Below are 21,327 nucleotides of genomic sequence, written 5' to 3'. Positions count from 1 at the left end.
TTCCTCCAACCCCGACTCCCTAGCCTTTTCGTCCTCATTTGGTCTCAGCCACTCTCGGGCATCGAGGTGGTAGCTAGAGGGTCAAGAAGAAGCCCTAGATTAGAGGGAGCTGACTCGAGAGATCGCCCCCTGGCCCTTGGGAGGACACTACTCTTCCAAGATCCAAGCCCACTGCTGGGATAAATAGTCCTCCTCGTCCTAAAAGCTGAGAGTGTCTCCTGCAGCCGATTAAGCCCGAGCGGAGAAGAAAGAAAGGGATGCCGGGAAAAAATAAAGGAAAAAAAAAAGATGACTTCAGATTTGACTTCTAGAACTCGAAAGGGCTGTCTCCTAGTAACGCACTGCGAAGATCCCTCCGCCTGCTTGGTTCCCGGGGCAACCTCCCCGTGCCACTCTTCCCCTCCCCCTTCCATTCCCTTACCCTCAGCGATCTGTACCCATAGCAACAGCAACCGCGGGGCAAACTAAGAAGACCACCCCGTCTCTTCCCTCCCGGGCCTTAAGCAATTTCTACGCAACTTAAGGTCCGCACAATGAGGACCTAGACCCTTGGGTTAGGGGAAGGACCCTGAGGCTGAGGGAAGAAGAGGAGAAAGCAATCGAAGGGACCTTTTTAAGGAGAGGGAGGAGGATAGAGTTGGTGAGAGGGGGCGGGAAGAAATGACATGGGATGGTCTGGATGTTCTCTAGTCGGAAAAATAAAGGGGGGCAGTTTATGTGTTATTCAATCAGAGAAAGAAACTCCCAGGGGTCCATCCAGACAACTGTGAAAATTAACTGGTAGTGGAGATGGTTTCAGATTCTGCCCTGCCCACCTCCCTAAAAACAAAAACAAAACAAAACCATGGGATAGCTTCCCATCTTAATACTCTACCTCACTCTACCTGATCCCAAGGAGATGGAACCCAGTCCTTCAGGAACTCAGGAGAAAAAGACCACTCGGCTCACGCACAATTCCGGTGTATCAGCGGTGAGTGCTGTGGGAGGGCTGCAGGGAAGGGGACAGCCCCACCCCCACCCCATCGAGTCAACCTTCTGACCCTGGTTCCCTCAACTCTCATCCCTCCTGCAAGGTTATGACCAGGTCTGAGGAGTATTTGGCCCGGGTCAGCACAGAACTTACCAATGAGGCCCTGATGGGAGCCCAATACCCAATGAGCCCTGACGTGCCCAAGGAACTGAAAAAACTGGACCAGGGAACTCAGATGTCCCGACACGGTGATCCCTGCTCTAATAACATTTCAGTGCCCTGTACTCCAGCCCCTAAGACTGCTCCCTAGGAACCCATTCTGAACCCTAGCAGGTCCTCTCTTAAAAACCACTTCCATTTAACATCTCTTTTACATACAAAGTTGCAGGCATTTGTGCTTCATCTCCTTATCCTCAACCTCACTTCCCACCCCCTGTGACTAGCCATTCCAATCCCTTCTTCCCTTTCTGGTCATGGAGAGAAGCAACCTTTCTAACCAGGGCCTATGTTTTCAGTGCTGCCAACCACCAGGACCAAGGGCACGGATACTCGGTAAGAGGCTCTAAGGGGAAAAATCTCATCTCAGGGTATGAGAAAGTTGAAAGAGTAAATAATATTTTTATATTGTGCTTTACAATTTGTTTTCCTTATCAGAACTTTATGGGGTTGATAGAACAAATGTATTTCCCATTTGATAGATGCTGGAACAGAAGATCTAAGTGACTTGATCTCAGGTCTAGAAAAGTGTCAGAGTCAGGCCTTGAACTCTGGTTTTCAGACTTCAAGTCTAGTAGACTTTCTGCTACATCCTACATGGAAGAAGGGTCTGGTATCCCAAGGGAAGCAGGAAATGAGAATTCACCTGGAGAAAGAAATTTTGTGTAGAACTAGTAGGTAGGAGGGAACTCTGATGTTTCCAAGAGGGAGCAGCTAGGCTGCCTTCCACCAGGGAGTGCAATTTTTTTCACCCTCTTCCTTTCTTCTTTGTAGTTCTGACAGAAACAGGACCAGAAATAAAACTCATCTCCTGCCATCCAGAGAGATGGTATGTGATAGGGTTCTTGAATCCCCTCTCTTCCTACTGGGTGGGCCTCACCTAGAGCAAGGAGAAGTGGTCGACTATAGGGATCTGAAAGGGAGAAGATTCTTGTACCTTCCCACCTCAAAGAGGAAACTACAGGAATTCCCCTTCCCCAGGATAAGAAAGATTCTACTCCAAACCTCAGAAACAAACATACCTCCTCTTCTTCCTGGTAATGCTCCAGGTTGAAGATTTCAAAGATGATAAGGGAAAATTGCTGAAGTCAAAAGACAAAGAGCCATCCCAACACAAACAGGTGAGAGAAAACCTGATCCCGTTACTCTATCTCAGGCTGGCTAATGCCTGGGATAGAATTCTGCATTAATTGCTTGCCCTTCCTAGGTAGAGACTGTTCGGCAGGAGGAGGCCTTAGGTGGAACCATGTTTTTGACTACCCGACGGCCTGTCCGTAGGCCTCCTGCTGTACCAGAAAGCCTCTCTTCCCTTGCCTCCAGGAAAGAGCAAGGAAATGTCAAGGTACTTTGAACTGTGGGTGCAAAATTTTAAGGTAGATGTAAAGGTACATTAACAAGGTAGAGTTCACCCAGAGGAAAGTGACCAGGATGGGGGATGGGCCTGGAAACCATTCTTCCATGTAGCTCTTAGAAAAAATAAATCTACCTAACTTAGAAGAAAGAAGACAGTGGGAGACACAATACCTGACTTCATAGATTTGAAGGGCTGTGGAAGAAGGAATAGTTGTATTCCATGTTACTCTGGAAGGAAGAACTGGAATCAATGGGAGGAAGCGACAGGGAGGCAAATTTCCATTTAGGAAGATTTTTCTATCAGAACTGCCTACCATCTAGCTGCCTCAAAAAGCTCCAGGTCACTAAAAATGTTAAAGCAGAGACTGGATGACCATCTCTCAAAGAGGTCAGAGGTAAGATTTCTTCATTAGGGGATATTAGACTAGCTGACCTTGTAAAATCCCTCTACCACTAAGATTTTTCTTTTTTTGTTCAGGCATATAAGACCTAGATTTGTGGTATTGATAAGAAAGGAATGGGCAGAAGGTCAGAAAAAGATAGGGGGAGAAACTCATAGGATAGAAAAAATAAGCAGGTAACTTTTCCCGTCTCAAAGGACAAAGAGTACTTCCCTTAGAATGCTTTAGAGGCAGATATTCTTCTGCCTTGGATTCTTGATCCAAAAAACAACCCTATAGGCCAATCAGAAGGAGCTCACACCTTCTCTCCCCTTTTCCTTCTCTCTCTCTCTCTCTCTTCCCCTTTTAGAATGTAGCTCGAGGCCCTAACCTTCATAATGCAACTGACAAAGTCCCAGGGAGGACTCCTAACTATGATCATCATCCCTGAAGCCCAGACTCTCTCAGACAAAGTGACATACTTCTTCACCCTCTACAGCCCGGCCATGACACCATCAGGAACCAGAGACTAATAAAGAGACGGGGACCCCCGCCTTCCCCTCCCCACAATTCAGTCAATACTCTGGTCTGATCTTCTCTGAAGAGGATGATATATGGTACTAGCCCAAGGAAGGGAAGGGAATAGCGGTTTCATCCTTCTTTGAGGAATTCCTCAGGTGTATATGCTCTACATGGTAGATTGTCTACGACATCATTTTACCATTGAACCATAGTCTACCCCTCCACAACCAGTTTGCTGTAAAAAGGCATATTCCTTTTTTATAGTAGCATTCACCAAAGCTTGGCATCACAAGAAAGGCAGATCTTAAGCATTAGCATCATATAGCTTCATCCCCAAACAGAATGTTAAGTGCTTATGGACAATCCCATATTGTAGATTATCTGCTGGTTTTTTAATCCGGTGTTATTGATAATCTGCTATTTTGATTATTTATTCCCCTTTTTTAAACTCTTACCTTCTGTCTTAGAATCAGCACTAAGTATCAGTTCCAACACAGAAGAGTAGTAAGGGCTAGGCAATTGAGGTTAAGTGACTGGCCCAGGATCACACAGCTAGGAAGTATCTGAGGCCATATTACAACCCAGGTTCTCCCAACTGTAGACCTGGCTATTTAGCCACCTTCCATGGCCAATCTATTCCTTTAAATTCTCTGGTTTTAGATTATCTCTCCCAAAGTTTCCCTCCATTTAAACATTTGAGCTGAGGGTTGACCAGAGAGCTTTGAGCATCTACAGCCATTATGTTGGAATGCAGTGAACACTAACTATAATGAGAGTCAGGGGACCTGGTTTCTAGATTCTCCTATAAGTCATTGTGTGACTTTGTGCAAGTCCCTTTCCTTTTCTTGACCTCTTTTTTCTCAGCTGTTCATATGGTGGTTGGACTGGATGATTTGGAAGATCCCTTTTCATTCTCACAGTCTCTTTTCTCTCTGAAGGGCTATTGCCATTAGATGAGTTCAAAGAATATTCTCTCCAAGCTTCAACTGAGCCTACTCAACTTCCATAAGAGTGGGAGGTATGGTTTTGGTTTTGTCATTCTCCCAAGAAACACTGCTCTTCCCTCTTCCCTCTTATAAAGTACCCCCATCATAACACTGGGCCCAGTTACAAATGGTGATTTTCTTTTTATTGCTTGAAAACAAAAATCCAGAAGCCAGAAGGAGCAAAGGGTAGAGTTGGGGAAACCTGGAGGGAGGGACTGCAGGGGATAGGGGTCATCTCCCTAGCCCTCCCTACTCTTACTCTGCCTAGAAGGACTAGGGCTTTTGGGAAGAAAGGGACTGGCTGGAACTCCTGGCCTGAGGGAGCAGTGGGCAAGGGTAGAGCAAAAGGGAAGGCCAAGAATGGACAGTGCTGGTGGGACAGGAAATTGTGTGGCCAGGGAACTGGCAAGCAATGAAAGCAACCAGAGGGCAGGGAAAATGGTATCAAGCCCTCTGAGATTGACCCTGGGGCTCATTACCTGGTGGTAGCTGTCAGGGGCAAGTGGGTCATGACTTGGGCTAAGGGATATCAGCCCTCTCCCCTTACAATTGGCCCTAGTGCTGAGCTACCAAGGGATAGCCCTGTATTTTGGGGTTTGGGAGCCAGATGATGGATACAGGAGGCAGAAGAAGGATCCCCTGCATTTGGCAACAGAGAAAAAGAATGACTTGGGAGGCAGGATGCTGGTTTAGATACCAGAGGGTCTCCAGGGTGTTTATTGTCCCTAATGGGGTCTTAGGATATTTACAAGGAGGGGAAGGGGGAAGCACGAGGTGTTGAGAGCTGGAAGTGGAGGGTCCAGTTCCCTATACTTCCTCCCTCCCCCTTCCCAGATTGGTCTGGGGGGGAGGGGGTCAGGAAGGGACACCCAAAGGTCCTGCTCCCTCCATTGGTGTTTAGATGGAGACTTCATACTCTCTTGTATCCTGGGGGCAGAGATACATGTCATCTGTCAGCTTGTTTGGGGTGGGGGTTAGGGTAAAGGGGATGATATTCACAATCTGGTGGCTGAAGAAGGGGTTTTTTTGTTTGTTTTTTTTAAACCCTTACCTTCTGTCTTAGTATCAATTCTAAGAAGAGCAGCAAGGGCTAGACAACAGGGTGACTTTTAAGTGACTTGGCCAGGGTCATACAGCTGGGAAGTGTCTGAGGCCAGCTTTGAACCCAGGTCTTCTTGACTCCAAGCCTGGCACTCTAGCCACTGTGTGACCACTATGCTGTCTCACTGCCAACCATGCCCACCCCCTCCGCCTCAATTCCTGGAAGGTTCTTAAGGGATAGAGTACTTTGGTGTGGTATAGTTGCTCTAAGGAGAATCAGGATAGAGGGTTGAGGATTTTTGATGGCTGCTAAGCCACTGGAAGGCTGGGCATCTCAAGAGTGGAAATGAGAAATGGGGGAGGGTTAGGCAGGAAGACTATGGGGAATAGAACCTCTTGAAAAACCAGGCTCTCTAGTGGGGTTTGGCCTGGGATTTATGGGGCTCGTGGTCAGAACCCAGGGAGCAGGACTGGGGCAAGGTTGCTACTCACCCCAGCTTCATAGAGTGGGTTGCTGAAATCAGACTCCACAGTGATAGGGCTATAGGAGTGAGATCCAGAAAAGCCAAATAGAGATTTTCCTTGTAGCCTGAGAAAGAAGAGCCAAGAAAACATGGATCATGTCCCTCTGTGTGCCATCATTCTCCATAATTCACCCCTTCCCACTCCTACCTCCAAGGTTCCTCAAGGCTGTAACCTGTACAGCCTAGATAGAACTGAGAACCAACCAATGAGCTAATTAATCTCTTCAGGATATAAGTTGAGGGAGACCCAGCTAGAACTTGGAACCTCAGCTATTTGACCTTTATTGGTATCTATCTTGGTAATAGCCTAGGTCCACCCATGCCACTCCAAAATCGGTGTGCTCACTTGGTGTAGTAGAGATAAACACCTCCAATGAGTAAGATGACAAGGCCCAGAGGCAGCAAGATGGCCAGGGCTAGATTTCCACCTTCCATTTGCCGAGAAGGGTCTGTGGTCTGGGTCACTGCAAGGAGGAAAGGGAAGTGAACTTTGGTATTCTACTTCCTAGCCTTGGGTTCTCTTTTTTAAGGGAACAAAGGCCTTTGCCCAGCCCTCAGTTCCCTCAAGGAACCCAAATGTTCTTCCCTCAGAGAGCCTGTTCCCCTCCCCAAACCCAGGCATCCTGCCCCAACCAGGCCCTGGCTCTCCCCCTCATCCCTCACTGACCTTCCAGTTTTCTGTCGTCCAGTAGCTCCTCATAGGCCACTGCAGGGAGAGGAGGGGGGAGTGGGGTCTGAGCCAGTGAGGGGGGAGGGTAAGAGGCCAGGCCAGGCAGGAGAACCTTCTCTTTCACTCTGTCCAGTCTACCCAAATCCTAAGTCTATACTTTCCTCAGCTTGTTTCCTTCCCCAAAGTTCTATCCCTTCTTTTTTCAGAACTCTGTAATTCTCTTGTCCTATTTCACTCAATTTAATTTCTAAGGATTAGCAGTCTTGCCTCCCCAAGCCCCATCTCTTCCACAAAGGACCCCTGACCTCTGGTTCCTCCTTGTCCTCATTTCCTTTCCAGAATCCAGGGGCTGACCCAAGTTGGGCCCTCCTCCTGGCCCTTGCTTGCCCCATAAAGCCCTTCCCTTCCCCTTTCCCTATACCTTTGCAGAGTGGGGGCTGGCTGGTCCACTGAGAGGGGTGTCCTGGGAGGCAGGTGATGGTGACCTCGCCAATAAGCTCAAAGCCCTCATAGCAAAAGAATCGGAGAGACTCCCCAGCCTGGTAGTGATGTTTGTAAAGGGTCTGGTAACCATTCTCAGGGACACCTGGGTTCAGGCATGGCTCGTACTTCACTGGAGGAGGCAGAAGCCAAGGCCCAGTTATTGCCTGCTCCCATTACCTTCCCTCCACCATTTGCTTTTCATCCCAGGCTTTGGGAAATTGTCCTTCTTACTGCTACCCCTACTCTTCCACCCTTGCAAATAAATCCCTCTCCCCCCAGGGCCGGGGACTCACGGACACACTTGGGGACACGGTCGCTCCACTTGGGGGTGCCTGTGTCCCGATTGTAGCAGGTGAGGACAGCTGCCCCCTCGAGACTATAGCCAGGCAGACATCGGTACTGAATGTGAGAGCCAATGGGGAAGCCAGCATCAGAAGCTGTCCGGTGCCCATTACTAATCTCTCCAGGGTCTGCACAGGTCATGACTAGAATACAACCAAGAGAAGAGAGCACCTGTTAAGGGGAGCTAAGAAATGAGAATAGAGAGATCCTTTCCCCATTAATAAGCATTCAACACCTTTTACCTTGCACCCAACACTAGCTTAAACTTGGGTCAAGAAAAGCATCAAAGAGAGTGTTAAGAGCAGCTTTAGAAATCAGTGGAGCTGGGTGGTAAAAGAATCTCGGCTCACATTTCTATAGCATGTTACCATTTACAAAGTAGTCAAACCATCTGGTTAGGTTAAGGGTAATAGAAAAAATACTAGACTAGGAGTAAAGAGCCCTGGTTTCCGATTCTAACCATTAGAATCCTCAGGCTTAGAGGTGGGACACACCTGAAGAATCCCTTGGGTCAGGCCCCTGCCTCTACGTATGTAAGATATTATTCCCAGTTTTGCATGTGAAATAAATAAGGCCCAAAGAGTCAAGGTGATTTGCTCAAGGTTACTAGCTGTATGGTTTAATGTCTCTTAAGCTTCAGTTCCCTCTCATAAAAGGTATAGGATAATAGCTGCCCAGTCAGCACACACAGAAAAGGAAGAGGCAGCTTAGGACTGTGGAAGGAGTGAGTGACGCAAGAGTCAAAGGCTTCTCTTGGCCATCTACTGGTTCTGTCATTCTCTTTGAGGACCAGTTTCCAGCTCTTGCAAAATGAGGGGGTTGGATTTGATGACCCTCCAAAGCTGACAGGCTCGGATCTATTTTGAATAGACCTAGCCTAGTCTAGAAGGGAGCTTTGGGCAGGAGGTGGAGATCTGGAGAAATTTTCTCTTCTCCTTACCTGCCCCATCAAAGCCAGTTCGGGTGGTCTAGAGAAAGGCTTGAAGGGGGTGGTGCCCAGAGACCTGGAGTGAACAGGAATAGGGTTCATTCTGTGGCTAGAGCGGGGCAGAGCCTAGGGCAGAAGACGCTTACTTTTCTGGCAGGCTGGGGGTGCAGCACTCCAAGACAGGTCCCACTGACAGGTGAGGATGTCAGAGCCAAGCAGTTCATAGCCCGGTTCACATTGATAAGTAAGCACTGTGCCCCGGATCAAGTCTCCGTGGGATGCTGTCCTCCAGCCCCACTCTGGCGGGGGCAATTCTGGGCATGTATCGTTCCGAGGAACCTCTGAGGAGGGGGAGAGACAGAGGACAGATTGTGTGGGACAAGTGTGAGATCCTGTGTTTGCAACCTTGAATTGAGCTTGGGATCTCTAGTCTTAGGGTTTTCTGGTCAGATTTGAGAATTCCTTTGGTCAGGTTAAGTGTTCCTGTGATCTAGATGTCTCCAGATGAAACCAAGGACCTCTATCCTGGGACCTCTGGCCAGACTTATCCTTTCTGAATGGGTCTTGGGTTATCCCTCCTGACCTCTGTACCCAGTTACCTTTGAAATGTAACACGAATCCCTGACCCAGACCAGGGTTAGGGGGTCCAGCTGGTGCCTGGAACTGCAAGGTGAGGTCCGGGCCAGAGGAGAGAAGGCGGCGACGAGGCTGGGGCCCTCGAAGCTGGGCTAGGACCCGGGCACTGGGGCTGTCTCCATCGAACAGGGTCAACATGTCCCCTCCCCTAACATTCAGGCTGTAGGAATGGAGATGGGACACCAAGTTCAAGCCCCCAACACATGCCTCTAGTCCCTCAGGTTTGAGGTGACTCTGTCCACAGCATTGCCCTTCCTCTCTTTGCATGAACCCTTTGCCTTCTTCCTGTAGCTCTCCTTGACCCATTTTGACCCTCCTTCCTCTGCCAAGTCCAACCAGGCATTCAAGATGTGCCCTCTGGAAAATGACAGCATGGGAATTTGTGCAGCTGGTCATAGTGGATTGCCCCTCTTATATTACAGAGCTGGTCTTGGGGATTCCAGAGCACATCATCCCAGGCCAAGTTTAGGAAACAACCCCCACCCCTTAGCATCCTTGTAACCATAATACTGAATCTCCTCCCAAAGATCTGTAACCTCAGCAGTCTTGGGGCCCCAAACCCCATCCCCTTGCTCCTGCCTCTATTACAGTCCTCCCTATCCCTCCTGCCACCAATGCATACATTTCAACCTGGAGCAAGATCCGTTTTTCTTCCTGGACATGAAGGCCCCATATACAGTCCTGACCAGGGCTGTAACTCTGGGGCCAGTCGGGAGAAAGGACCACACCAGCAGATTCGGACAGCTCTCCCCCACACATAGCTGGTGCAAGGAGAAGGGGAGAGGCAGTAGAAAGGAACATAACATTTAGAGCCTGAAATGACTCGATATTATCTAGTCCAACTCTCTTGTTTTGTTGATAAGGAAACTGAGATCTCAAAATAGAAAGTGACTTGCCTAAGATCACAGAGGTATTAATGAATTGGAGCCTTCAAGGGGTCAGAGCTCTGGGAGAGTGAATGAGGGTTAGTCCTCTTTGGGTCCAGTATTGGGAGTGAAGTCCCTCTTATCAGTAATCATTCTACAGTTCCAATAAGACTATTAAAGATTCCATATATGATGCTGGGTTGGAACAAAGGTCTCCATTTGGAAGGGAGATTTGTTTCTGATCTTAAGGTCCACCATCCCCCTGACTTATAAGCCACTTGATAACATTATGTGAAAAGGGGTCAAGAACACAAGTTCCAATTGAAGGGATGTCCATCTATTGGGGAATGACTGAACAAATTGAGATATATGATGATGGAATATTATTATGCTGTAAAAAATGATGAACAGTATGATTTTAGAAAGAGCTGGAAAGACCTACTTGAACTGATACAGAGTGAAATAAGCAGAACCAGAACATTGTACACAGTAACAGCAATATTGTGCTATGATCAACTGTGATACTTTACTCTCAACAATACAATGATCCAGGACAAAAATATGACAAAGAATGCTACCCAGCTCCAGAAAAAGAACTGTTGGAGTCAAAAATGCAGATGAAAGCATGCAATTTTTCACTTGTACATTTGGGTTTTTGTTTTGTAATTTAGGTTTTATGTAATTATTCACTTATAAAAATGAACAATATGGAAATGTTTTGCATGATAATACATGTGTAAATAAGATTGAATTGCTTGCCAGTTCTAGGAGGGGGAAGGGAAGGGATGGAGGGAGAAAATTTGGATCATATAACTTCTGAGAATTTGTGTGGAAATTTGTTATTACATGTAACTGGTAAAAAATAAAATTGACAAGGCAAAAAAAAACCCCACAAGTTTAAGATATATCAATGGAGAGGACTCACCTTTGCAGGCTGGTTCAGTGTCATTCCAGTGGGGATCAGAGGGGTCAATACATTCAATGGCACTGGGGGGGCCAGGAGGTTCCAGGGCATATCCTGGGAGGCAGGAGAATGTAGCCAGTGCTCCAGGACGGAACTGGGGATCCGTGGAAGTGACATTGCCATGAGCCAGGAATGGAGCAAAGCATCGATCCTCCTCAAAGGCTGGGAAATAAACAGCAATCAGGAAGCCCAGAAAAGACCCTCCATATTCTTCTTTCCCTTTCCCATTCTCCACCCTACTTCATCTTCTTCATCCCCTCTTCATCTCCTCTACCAGAAACTTCATCCTGGGAGACTGCAAACTTGGTCAAAGGTCCTTTGACACATACTAGTGGTTTGATCACAGATAAGTCATTTAATCTTGGTGTCCCTAGACAACTCTCCAAGACTACAGACAAGATGTACATTCTCATTGATATAGGGAGTTTGTTTCCATGCTGGAAATTCCCTGTACCAGTGAAATCACTGGTCTGCACCAAAACAAAACCCAACAATAACCTCTTGATTTTTCCTGTTGTTGGAAGTTCATGATATTATGGATAATCTAAAACAAATAATCCAAAAGTTATTCATAGTCATATTTGAAAGACAGTGCATGATTCCTCCCCTTCCTACCTCCCCATTTAGGCTCCTTGCATGGGAGGAATGTAGGGCTTTTAGGTACCAGCTAATTTACCAATCCTCCATTTTTCAGATGAGGAAAATGATGTTCAGAGAAATGCTTAAAGAGATGAGATAATCCAGCTAATTAATGGTGGCTTTACCCTTTAAAAAAACTTTTACCTTCTGTCTTAGAATTCATACTAAGTATCAGTTCCAAGGCAGAAGAGCAGTAAGAGCTAGGCAATGGGGGTTAAGTGACTTGCTCAGGGACACACAACTAAGAAGAGTCTGAGGTCATATTTGAACCCAGGCCCTCCTGTTTCTAGGCCTGGCTCTCTAATCACCAAGGCACCTACTGCCCTTGATTTACCCTTCTAATAATTAAGAACTCTGATTAGTTTGCCTTCCCTAAACCTATACTTACTGCCTAAGTGAAGACACAACCTGCACAATGGTTGTTGTTTCTCTTTTCCATGCCTGCTACCCATTTTCAAACTTTCACCAACTTTACTGTGGGCAGTAAATTATTTCATAAGGCCAGAGGAGAACATTTTAGAAAAATTCTCAAGTTTTCAGGAAGAGAAAGAAGGCAAAAGATGTTTGTAAAGTATGGGGAATAGGCTTCATGCTAAGGAGAGTCTAGAGGATTTAGGGGTTGTAGAAGAGCTTGAGGGGGGCAGATTCCCATCATGCCCTAGGCATGAGCCCTTCATTTCCCTCCACTACAAATGCCTGACTAGTCCAGAATGAGGAAAGAAGATAGGATTTTGGCATGGAGAGAATGGTGGGAACAAGAGGATTCAGGACCACATAAGCAGCTAAGTAGCACAATGGATAGAGCACCAGGACTGGAGTCAGGAGGACCTGGGTTCAGATATGGCCTCAGACACTTCCTAGCAATGTGATCCTGGGAAAGTCACTTAACCCTATTGCCTAGCTTTTGCTGCTCTTCTGCCTAAAACCAATACCTAGTATCCATTCTAAGAAAGAAGGTAAGGATTTTTTTTAAAAAGAGGAAGATAGGTTTATGGGATCTGGAAAGTTATTGCTTGAGTGCTCACTAGATTTAAAGACAGCCTGCCTGAATTAGTCTTAGGTTGTAGGTATTGTATGGGGTGTATAAGGTTTAGGATGATGGAGCCTGAGACCTTCTGTAGGGTGTAGGAAGCTTAGGGAGGGTAGAATTGGAGAGCCCCTCTAGAAATGAGATATAGGGTTGAGTTTTGAGATGTATCGGGATTTCAAGTTTTAGAATTCTCACAGCCCCTAATCATGCAATGAATGACAAAACAGAAATGGAGTTTGAGACTCCTCTTTGGAGGAGAAGGAGTAAGGTATGCATTGGGCTTGGAGTCCCCCTTGCAGGGTTTGTTACCCTCATATCGGAGACTTAGTAGCAAGGGGTTGGCTGGCGTTTCAGAGAGCAGTTCCACGTAGAGGGATTGGGCATCGCTGATCAGTCCTCTCTCTGGGACATCATCCATGTCTGAGTCATAGATCAGTGGGGAAAGGGGACCACCCCCAGATCGGACCACCAGTCTGGGGATGGAAGGAGGTGATGAGGACCACCAAATAGGAAAAGAAATTTCTTAGCCTCCAGAGCCTCATCCCTGTTGTCACTTAGTTTTCTCCCGTATAGTCCCTTCAGTGAGGTGAGAACATTTTCCCCTGTATCTCTCCTTCCCCCTGTAAGTTGTGAGATTTCTCTCCCAGATCCTCCCTTTTGGTGAGAACCTTCTCCCCAAGAGCCCTCCTTTCCCCATGTAGAGGGAGAGATTTCTCCATTTGATCCCTCTCCCTCCATAGTGAGATGAGAGCTTTCTCCTCTGAAGTCCTCTCACCTATCATTGTCCTCATCCAGTGAGACCCTTTCAAAGTGCAGATGCAGTCTCCGTCCTTCAGCTGCCTCAATGACCCATCGGCAGGTAAGGTTGGGCCCTACAGCCCCTCCGGGTTCAGGGGAGACAATCCGGCCTAGAGTAGCATTGTGGATGGAGCCTCCACAGGCAGCTGAAGGGAAGCAGGAATCAGAGAAGCACTTGGACAAGAAACCCTTATCTTCTTTTTCCATGTTCTTCCCCAAGGCCTCAAAATTCCTCAGTAGCCTCTGTTCTTCCAGTAAGAGCCTCTCCACCCCCTTCCATTCCCAGAAGCCCTGGTATTTGCCACTGGAGCAATGTTCTGAGATATAAAGATCTTCTCCTATCCCTTTCCCCTTCCCTTCTCCCTAAGCCAGGAATGCCTTCTTCCCTGCTGCCCAGGTGCTCACCAAGGCAGGTAGGAGGCTCTCCACTCCAGGCTGGTCGAGTAGCATTCAGGCAGACAAGGGTCTCTTCCCCTTGCAACTGGTAGCCTGAGTCACAGTGGAAGGTTGCAATGCCTCCAGGATGCAGGTCTGTCACACTCACATCTCCATGGGGTGGTCGGGGTGGGAAGCCACAGCTCAGGAGGTAGGCTAAGAGAATACAAGGAGAAACCCAAGTGGGGTTGTTCCTTTCTGTCTCATACTAAACACTCTTCTTAGCCCTCTGGCTTTGCTTCAGTTCTTGCTGCCCATCCCTTATAGGCTTACCTTGGAGGTCCCTAACAAGCATAAAGCAGATAACCCTGCACTGTTTCCCAACCTCAGAGAGACAATTGCTAAAAACTTGAGAACAATATCAAATCATCAAATGCAAGGTAATATAATATCAATGGAATATACTATCTGAGGAATCAGGGAAGGATTACTGAACTGAGTACTTCAGGACTGAGTCAAGAGACCTGAATTCCAACTGTGGCCTTTCTATCATCTTGGGCAGATTACTTCTTCTCTTGAACATCAGATTTCTCTTCTGTAAAATGAGGGATTGGATCAGTACATCTCCTTCTACCTCTTAACATCTCTGCTTACAAGCAACTAGGTGGTTCAGTAGATAAAGCACTGAGCCTGGAGTCAGAAAGATCTAAGATCTAAGTTCTAATGTGACCTCAGATGTTTACTAAGTATGTGACCTTGGATAAGTCACTTAACCTCTGTGCCTCAGTTTCCCCAGCTATAAAATGGGGACCTACTTCACAGTTTTGTTGTGAGGATCGAATGAGATAATATCTGTAAGGGGCACTGCAAACTCTAAAGTGTTATATAAATGCCACCCACAATGATAATGATGATGATTAGAGAAGTAAAGAAGGCTTTTTTGAGGTAAATTGAACTGGATCTGAAATAAATGATAGATATTGATTCACAAGGCAGTATGGGAATCTACAGTCAGGTCCTGACCCCTCCATGATCATTAGCTAAGCAGTTACTCTCTCTGCCTCCTTTCCTCTTCTGTAACAGGGGAGCAAAAGAGATGGTGTATGTAAAGGTGGAACTAGTTGGTCCCTGTGTGATATGGCACCCAATAGAGTATACCCTGTACATATCAGGTATTTTAAAATGTCTGTTGGATTGAATTGAGCCCCAAATTCTCCCACCTGTGCCTTAGCCCACACATAGCCACATATAGTCTTGTATCATTCTTTGATTGCCTCGTGCTATTCCCCATCACTCTTCTAAGGCTATGAGAGCAGAGAACATGTCTCAAAAAGAAATCATGATGCAGTAGAATAAGCACTGACTCCCACATCAAACAAGACTGTTTGAGTTCTGATTATGGCTCCATCACTAATCCTACTTACCCAGTCACTTGGTAAAAATATCCTCTCAAGAACCATCCCTTTGTTCCACCCCAGATTATAGTCACAGAGTCTGGGATGGTTTCTAGGGACTGGACCCCAACTGATCTGAGTGTCTCTTTTTAACCTGTCAGGTTGCCCAAGGCTGTTTCCACGTATTTTTGTTGTTCAGCTGTTTCAGTCAGGACTGACTCCTCATGACCCCATTTGGGGTTTTCTTGGCAAAGATAACAGAGTGATTTCCCTTTTCCTTCTCCAGCTCATTTTGCCGATGAGGAAACTGAGGCAGACAGGGAGAAATGACTTGTCCAGAGTCACACAGCTGGTAAGTATGTGGGGTTAGATTTGAACTCAGGTCTTCCTGACTAAGTATGGCACTCAATTCACTGTGCCAGCTAGCTGCCCAGTTCCCACATATACCCACCCTCAAAGACCTGAGATTTAGTACTCCTTGCTGCAGTGGATACCTTTGCAAGTGTCTCTGTGGGCTCATGAGGAGAACTTTAGTGGCAGGGACCTCAGGGAACCTAGAAGGGCTCATGCCCCTAGCACAGGTTTTACTTTCCTGACCCACAAAGTTTTTGCGGAATTAGCTAGTTCATACGTTAGGGAATACTTTAGCAATGTCAAACCATTCTTAAAGGCACCATTGAACCAAAAGACTTCATTCACTTGTTTGGAAGATTGTTAGAATTGTGATAGAAGCAGCAGGACTGGGCTTTGGGAAAGTGTGGTGGCTTCTCTGCCATATGTGATTATGCATGTTTAAATATGCATGAACATATATGTGTGCATGGATGTATGGATCTAGACTATGTGCACTGTGTATCTAAAAACTCATGCATTGGGGTGGCTCAGGAGATTGAGAACCAGACCCAGAGTTGGGAGGTCCAAGGTTCAAATGTGACCTCAGGCACTTCTTAGCTATGAGATTCTAGGCAAGTCACTTAACCTCCTTTGCTTAGACCTTACCACTCTTCTGCCTTATACCAATACACAGTATTGATTGTAAGAAAGTAAGGGTTGAAAAACATCCATGCATTTTTGGGTAAATATAGGCATGATAAGCATATTTATCTATGTACTTACCCACATGTGAACATTTGCCTAAGCATATACCCTGTGTGTTTCTGAATGTCTTTTTTAAAACTATCCAGCTCTGATTGGTCTTTGGTAGAAGACCATGGGACAGTTTCATGTAGCCTAATCAACGTGAGAAGGGTTCTTCTATCATCTACTCAACAGCATTCTGTGGTGCCCCAAGTGCCCTCAAGTGGAAGCACCGAAGAGTGGCTACTAAGCCCAGCGTGACTACACTCATCCATGTTCCTTCATCCCATTGTCTAGTCCCTATCAGTCATTTTGGAGATATGCCTGTAGGCACCACTCCAAATGGTCTCTGCAGGGCTCCACCATCTGTCCACCTGACCCCAGCCCTGCAATTCTTCTCACCCTGGTAGCGGATCCTGAAGCCACCACCTCGAGGAGTCCGGGGGCTCCGGAAATGCAGAAGCAGCCTATTAGTTGGGCTGCGAAGGACTTGACCCTCCCCTAGTAGGGAGGCATTGGCCAGGAGCTGGGGTGTTGGGGCTGGTGCACCACCCACTGCCAATACAAGCAGTCCCTCTTCTCTGGACAGGTTGAGAGACTGAACCTGGAAGATTAAGCAACAGACCAGGCTAGAAGGAGGATATAGGGTAAGCAGAAGTCTTGATTATGCCTAGCCCTTCCCATGTTCTCCTGTCCATCTTCCCTTCTGTAGTAGTCTATAATTTTTCAAACATTAATAGAATTATAAAATGTTAGCACTGGAAGGGACCTTGGCAGTAAAATATTAAGAGAACTGGACTTAAAAGCAGGGACACCCATTATTAAGTCCTGTCTCCCCCACTCATAATTCTACTTCAGGTAACCTAATCACTGTAAAACAAGCTCCCACAACACCTACCCAACACCATTCTCTGGTGCCCCAGGTACTCTCACTTGAGAGCCCTGGGATAGTAAGCAAGTCACTGAACTTTTCTGTTTATTTATTTGTACCACTTCAGATTATTATGAGAAAAGCATTTTATAAACTATAAAGTACCATATACATGTGACTTACTATGGTTATCTAATCCAATCCTCACATTTTACAGATGAGGACACTTACAACCAGAGAATTCAAATGACTTCCCCAAGGTCACACAGTCAGGTAGTAGCAGAGTCAGGACTAGAACCCAGGTTAGCATGATGAAGTAGAAAGAACTCTGAAGAGTCAGAACTGGGTTCTAGTCTCAGCTTTTTGTTAACTGTACAACTTTGAGCAAGACATTTTCTTTTTCCTGGGCATCAGAGTCCTCATCAGTAAAGTGAGATCATCAGACTAGACAGCATCTTGGGTTTTCTAGCTCTGAAATTGTATGATATGTGACTCAGTACAATGCTCTTTCAACACTTTCCCTATCACTACCATCTCTTTCAGAGAAAGAAGGAAAAGGAATTCTGGAATTTCTAGGGGTGAAGATAAGGTCCTAAGTACCTGGATTTCAATGCCATAGCCGGGATAGACAGAGATGCTGTACGTGCAGTCGAGGGGCCCTAGAGTGGGAGCAGCTGAACGCCCAAACTCTGGTGATTCCACATAACCTTCACCCTCTGAGACGTTGTTGTTACATAAAACTAAGAAAAAACACAGGGTCATGGACTTCCCATGAGAACTCAGGTGTCCTCATTTCCCCTTCCCCATATTCACACCTCCTAATCAATCTTACGAATGTATCCTTAAATACCTGACATTTTTATCTCTCTTAGAACCTTATTCCCATCTCTATATATATATATCATTGCTCATCCACTTGTATCCAGTATCCTCCTCTCCCCATTGGTATATTACCTGGACTTGTGACTGTAGTGACTGTAGTTGTGGTAATGAGAGTGGTTGTGGTCTCTTCCTCTCCTCCCTCAGACCCAAGAGGTGGGCCTGGAGAGGCAGGACCTGGTGGGGGTGGGGCTGTAGTTCCAGGAGGTGGGGTCAGTAGTTCAGGTGCAGTAGGCCCAGCCCCCCTTGCTCCCTTGGGAGTCACAGCTGTTGTCAGGGGTCCTGTCCCTGGTTCTGTGGCCCAAGGTGGGGAAGGTGGGGCGAGGGTCTGGTCTTCTGGATCAGCAGCTATTGTGGGGACCAGAAGGGATCCTGAGATAGCAGGGTGGAGAAAAGAAAAGTCTGGAGTAAGGAATCTGAGCCCAACTAGCCTTTGGGATGGAAAGAGTTGTTCTAGGTAATGGGCTGGAGAATGAAAGGAGTTGGGCCTCCATCCTTACCCACAGCCCTCTTGCACTGAGTCCAAGTTCTCCCAAAGGATACCCCAAGAAAGATTCAGGTCAAGGCTCAGATTAACTAGGATGAAGACAGGGCCCATAGAGAACTCCTACTTCTAGCCCCTTCCCCCACAATAGACCATGAGATAAAGACACTTACCCTAGTTTGTAGTCATTTCAAACACTTCAAACTCTTAAATTCCATAGCCTGAGTAACCTTCTACATTATTCTCTTAGTACCCCCCCCAACCCATGTACCTCTAAACATTGGTATCTATTAGTTTCCCTTTCTATTATTTTCTTTCTCCCTATCTCTGAATTTCTTTGCTCCCATGTTTTCACACTGCCTTGGCCTTTCTGCATCTTACCAGGGATGTCCCCCATCTCTGGCCCCCTTCTTAGTAGGGCTCCATGTATCAGGTCAGCTAATGCAGCTGGTGGAATTGTGGGAGACTCACTGCTTCTCCCAGACAGGGTCTCCTCCTCTTTTAGAGGCACACCTAGGAGGAAATGTTCCATGAGCATGAGAAGGTTGATTTCTCCCACCCTTTTTATTTCCACATTTGTGTTTCTCCTACATCATTCCTCTCACAACCCTCTAAATTCCCATCCCATCATAGCTAGCCTAAGACATAATCAGAGGCCCTGGTTCTGGTGCTTTCTCCTCTGGCTTAGGAAGCAGAACTTGGATTTGGGGGTCAAAATGCCTGGAGATAGGTACTAAAATGTCCTGCCATTCTGTTTCCTCAGCCAATTAGATAAAAGAAAAGGAAATGAATACCCTCCAGGTACTTCTGACAGAAGAACATGGACAAGTCCAGAATGGTAGGTTAAGGTTTGATTCCATCTTCATGTCACTGGCTCTGCCTCACAAACTCTCTCTTTGCGTATCTGTCTCTGTAGTGCCTGCTGTTTTTCTCCAGGTCTCTCTGTGTATAGTAACCATTAGCTCTGTTGGTTTCTGCCTCTCTTTATCATCTAGCAACTCTTTCCAAGTCTCTGTACCATCTGCTATTTTGTATGGGGGTCTTCCTCCAACTTTATCTCTATTTCTGTAGTGCTTCTATTCTCTAATCCTCTGTGGCATTCATAACCTCTTTTTGAGTCTCTGTCTCTGTGTGGTAACCACTATCTCCCCATACATATATACTGCTTATTCATTTTCTCTGGGTCTCTGTTTTTCTGGATCTCTGGGCCTTTCTCTCCATGTAGTCAGAAGCCATATGCATCCATGTGCCTATGTGTGGGTATGTGTAGATAGCTATTTTGCTGTGGATCTGTCCTCGCTTAGATGTCCATCTGTCTTTAGCCATTTGTAAAAGATTATGTGTGTATATATCCCATGCATAAGCCCCCTTTTTTTCCTCTTCAAGTATTTCACCTGCCTCTCTGTCTCAGATCCCTCTTTCAGCTTGGTAGGAACCACCCCACCACCACCTCCCCTGAGTTCTATTTCCTAGATTTAACCCCTACCCATCCCCTTATTCTTTCATCCTTCCTTTCATCCAACAGCTCCAAGGACTGAACTTGGGGGAATTCTAAGTGTGGATGATAAAACCCTAGGTCCCATCCCTCTCCCCTTTCCCCACTGCAGCGCCCATCCCCCTTCCTCTACCAGCTCTGAGAAAACCCAAGGCCAGACGTGCAGAGAATGGGGGTTGAAAGGGGAGGAAGCATCCCCAAGGCTTCTCTGTGCAGCATTCACTGAGTGCCCTGCCCCCTTCACATTTGGGGTGCAATTCTCTCATCTCTTTCATGCAATCTCATATTTCCTTACCGCAAGTCCAGGGACAGCTGAATAGCAGAAGCAGCAGCGGCGGGAGTAGGAACCCGGTTCTGGGGGTCCCCATGGTGACCTGATCCCCAAATCCCTGTCCCGCACCCCAATCCCTCTCCTCCTAAGGGCTGAAGAGCTAGTCTTCTTGCTCCTCTTCTTGTCTATTCCGCTTTCGTCTACTACTGCTTCCTTTTAAGGAAAAAAAAATCCAGTGTTCGACAGGAGGCGAAAGGCTTAGGTGGGTGGGTGTGTGTGAAGATGTACGGGGAAGGAGCTGGGAACCGAAGATTCCTGGCTTTCTTGCCTGCTTGAATGCCCAGGTCCTCTCTCTAGCCCGGACACCTCTGTCCTCTCCGTTCCTGTGGATGTGGAGGGGGGAGGGGAGAGAAAAAGGGGGCGCGGCTGCGGCTGCAGGGGGTGGGGCGCGGTGGGGAGTGCTAAATCAGACCAGGCTTTCTGAGAGATCCGGGGACGCCTGGGTTCCACTCTTTCCCTGACGCCCGTTTTCGGCCTCTCTGAGATCCCAGCTTGTTAGTGTGCAGGGTGGAGATTGGAATTACAGCTTGGGGTGGGAGGTGGAAAGAATGAAGGGTTGGGAGGGTTCTATAAAGGGCTCTAAGAGGGTCCTTTGGGAAAAGAGAAGAGAGGTTGTAGGGTCCTGGGGGAGGGAGATGCCGGGGGTGGGGGGCAGCTCGGGAGCTGAGGCTGCAGGAGGGAGAAGCTGGGAAAGGTGTCGGAGCCCACGTCAGATCCTGGGGCAGGGCGAGGGGAGTGGCCTGGTTTGTGGGGTTTGGGGGGGGGGGAGAGAGCGTGGGACGGAGACCAGAGGAGGGAGGGGGCACGGCATGAGAGCGGGCACCGAGTTGTTCTTCATTTCCCCCACCCCACATCTCTACTCCCTGATACACTCGCGAGAGAAAAAGGAAAGCCTCAATCTGGTCACATCTCTAATTAACAGCCCCCTTCTCCCCTCTCCCCCCCCCCCCCCCCGCTGCCTTCCAAATTACCCTCCCAGCACATCTGGAATTCTAAGCGCCTTCCTCCCAGTTCTGGAAGCTGCAACACAGCTGCATTTCTTTCTGCTTGTTCTCCAAGTCGTACCCCCCCCC

General features: G+C 47.2%; 2 protein-coding genes across 2 annotated transcripts; one reads left to right on the top strand and one right to left on the bottom strand.

The window, feature by feature from the left end:
* The first annotated feature begins 61 nt into the window (after window positions 1-61).
* LOC123248549 (putative protein T-ENOL) lies at window positions 62-2,351 on the top strand. The gene is made up of 6 exons (XM_044677367.1): window positions 62-524; window positions 896-970; window positions 1,074-1,218; window positions 1,486-1,522; window positions 1,961-2,015; window positions 2,343-2,351. The coding sequence occupies exons 2-6, from the start codon at window positions 899-901 to the stop codon at window positions 2,349-2,351; spliced, it is 318 nt and encodes a 105-aa protein (XP_044533302.1). The 5' UTR covers window positions 62-524; window positions 896-898.
* Window positions 2,352-5,147: 2,796 nt separating this feature from the next.
* SEZ6L2 (seizure related 6 homolog like 2) lies at window positions 5,148-20,291 on the bottom strand. Its single transcript, XM_044657071.1, has 18 exons — window positions 20,219-20,291; window positions 18,810-18,941; window positions 18,020-18,316; window positions 17,666-17,805; window positions 16,597-16,798; window positions 13,754-13,939; window positions 13,326-13,494; window positions 12,860-13,023; window positions 10,843-11,043; window positions 9,674-9,812; window positions 9,015-9,211; window positions 8,562-8,756; window positions 7,439-7,630; window positions 7,084-7,275; window positions 6,660-6,698; window positions 6,339-6,456; window positions 5,961-6,057; window positions 5,148-5,354 (listed from the first exon to the last, which is right to left on the bottom strand). Exons 1-18 carry the CDS (start codon window positions 20,289-20,291, stop codon window positions 5,325-5,327), a joined length of 2,763 nt encoding a protein of 920 aa, XP_044513006.1. The 3' UTR covers window positions 5,148-5,324.
* Window positions 20,292-21,327: the final 1,036 nt, after the last annotated feature.

The sequence above is a fragment of the Gracilinanus agilis genome, chromosome 1 (genome assembly GCF_016433145.1).
Source record: "Gracilinanus agilis isolate LMUSP501 chromosome 1, AgileGrace, whole genome shotgun sequence".
NCBI classification, from domain to species: Eukaryota; Metazoa; Chordata; class Mammalia; order Didelphimorphia; family Didelphidae; genus Gracilinanus; species Gracilinanus agilis.
This window is presented reverse-complemented; position numbering and strand designations above follow the sequence as displayed.

What these genes read in the sequence shown, in the direction of transcription:
- SEZ6L2 (XM_044657071.1), bottom strand. Translation starts at nt 20,291, where the DNA reads ATGGGGACCCCCAGAACCGGGTTCCTACTCCCGCCGCTGCTGCTTCTG. An exon ending in CTTCAGGATCCGCTACCAGG is followed by an intron (nt 13,940 to 16,596) that starts GTGAGAAGAATT and finishes GTATTCTCTTAG; the next exon opens with CCTACCTCCTGAGCTGTGGC. An exon ending in ACCCACTCTATGAAGCTGGG is followed by an intron (nt 5,355 to 5,960) that starts GTGAGTAGCAAC and finishes CTCTGCCCCCAG; the next exon opens with GATACAAGAGAGTATGAAGT.
- LOC123248549 (XM_044677367.1), top strand. Translation starts at nt 899, where the DNA reads ATGGAACCCAGTCCTTCAGGAACTCAGGAGAAAAAGACCACTCGGCTC. An exon ending in AACTCAGATGTCCCGACACG is followed by an intron (nt 1,219 to 1,485) that starts GTGATCCCTGCT and finishes CTATGTTTTCAG; the next exon opens with TGCTGCCAACCACCAGGACC. An exon ending in ACCAAGGGCACGGATACTCG is followed by an intron (nt 1,523 to 1,960) that starts GTAAGAGGCTCT and finishes TCTTCTTTGTAG; the next exon opens with TTCTGACAGAAACAGGACCA.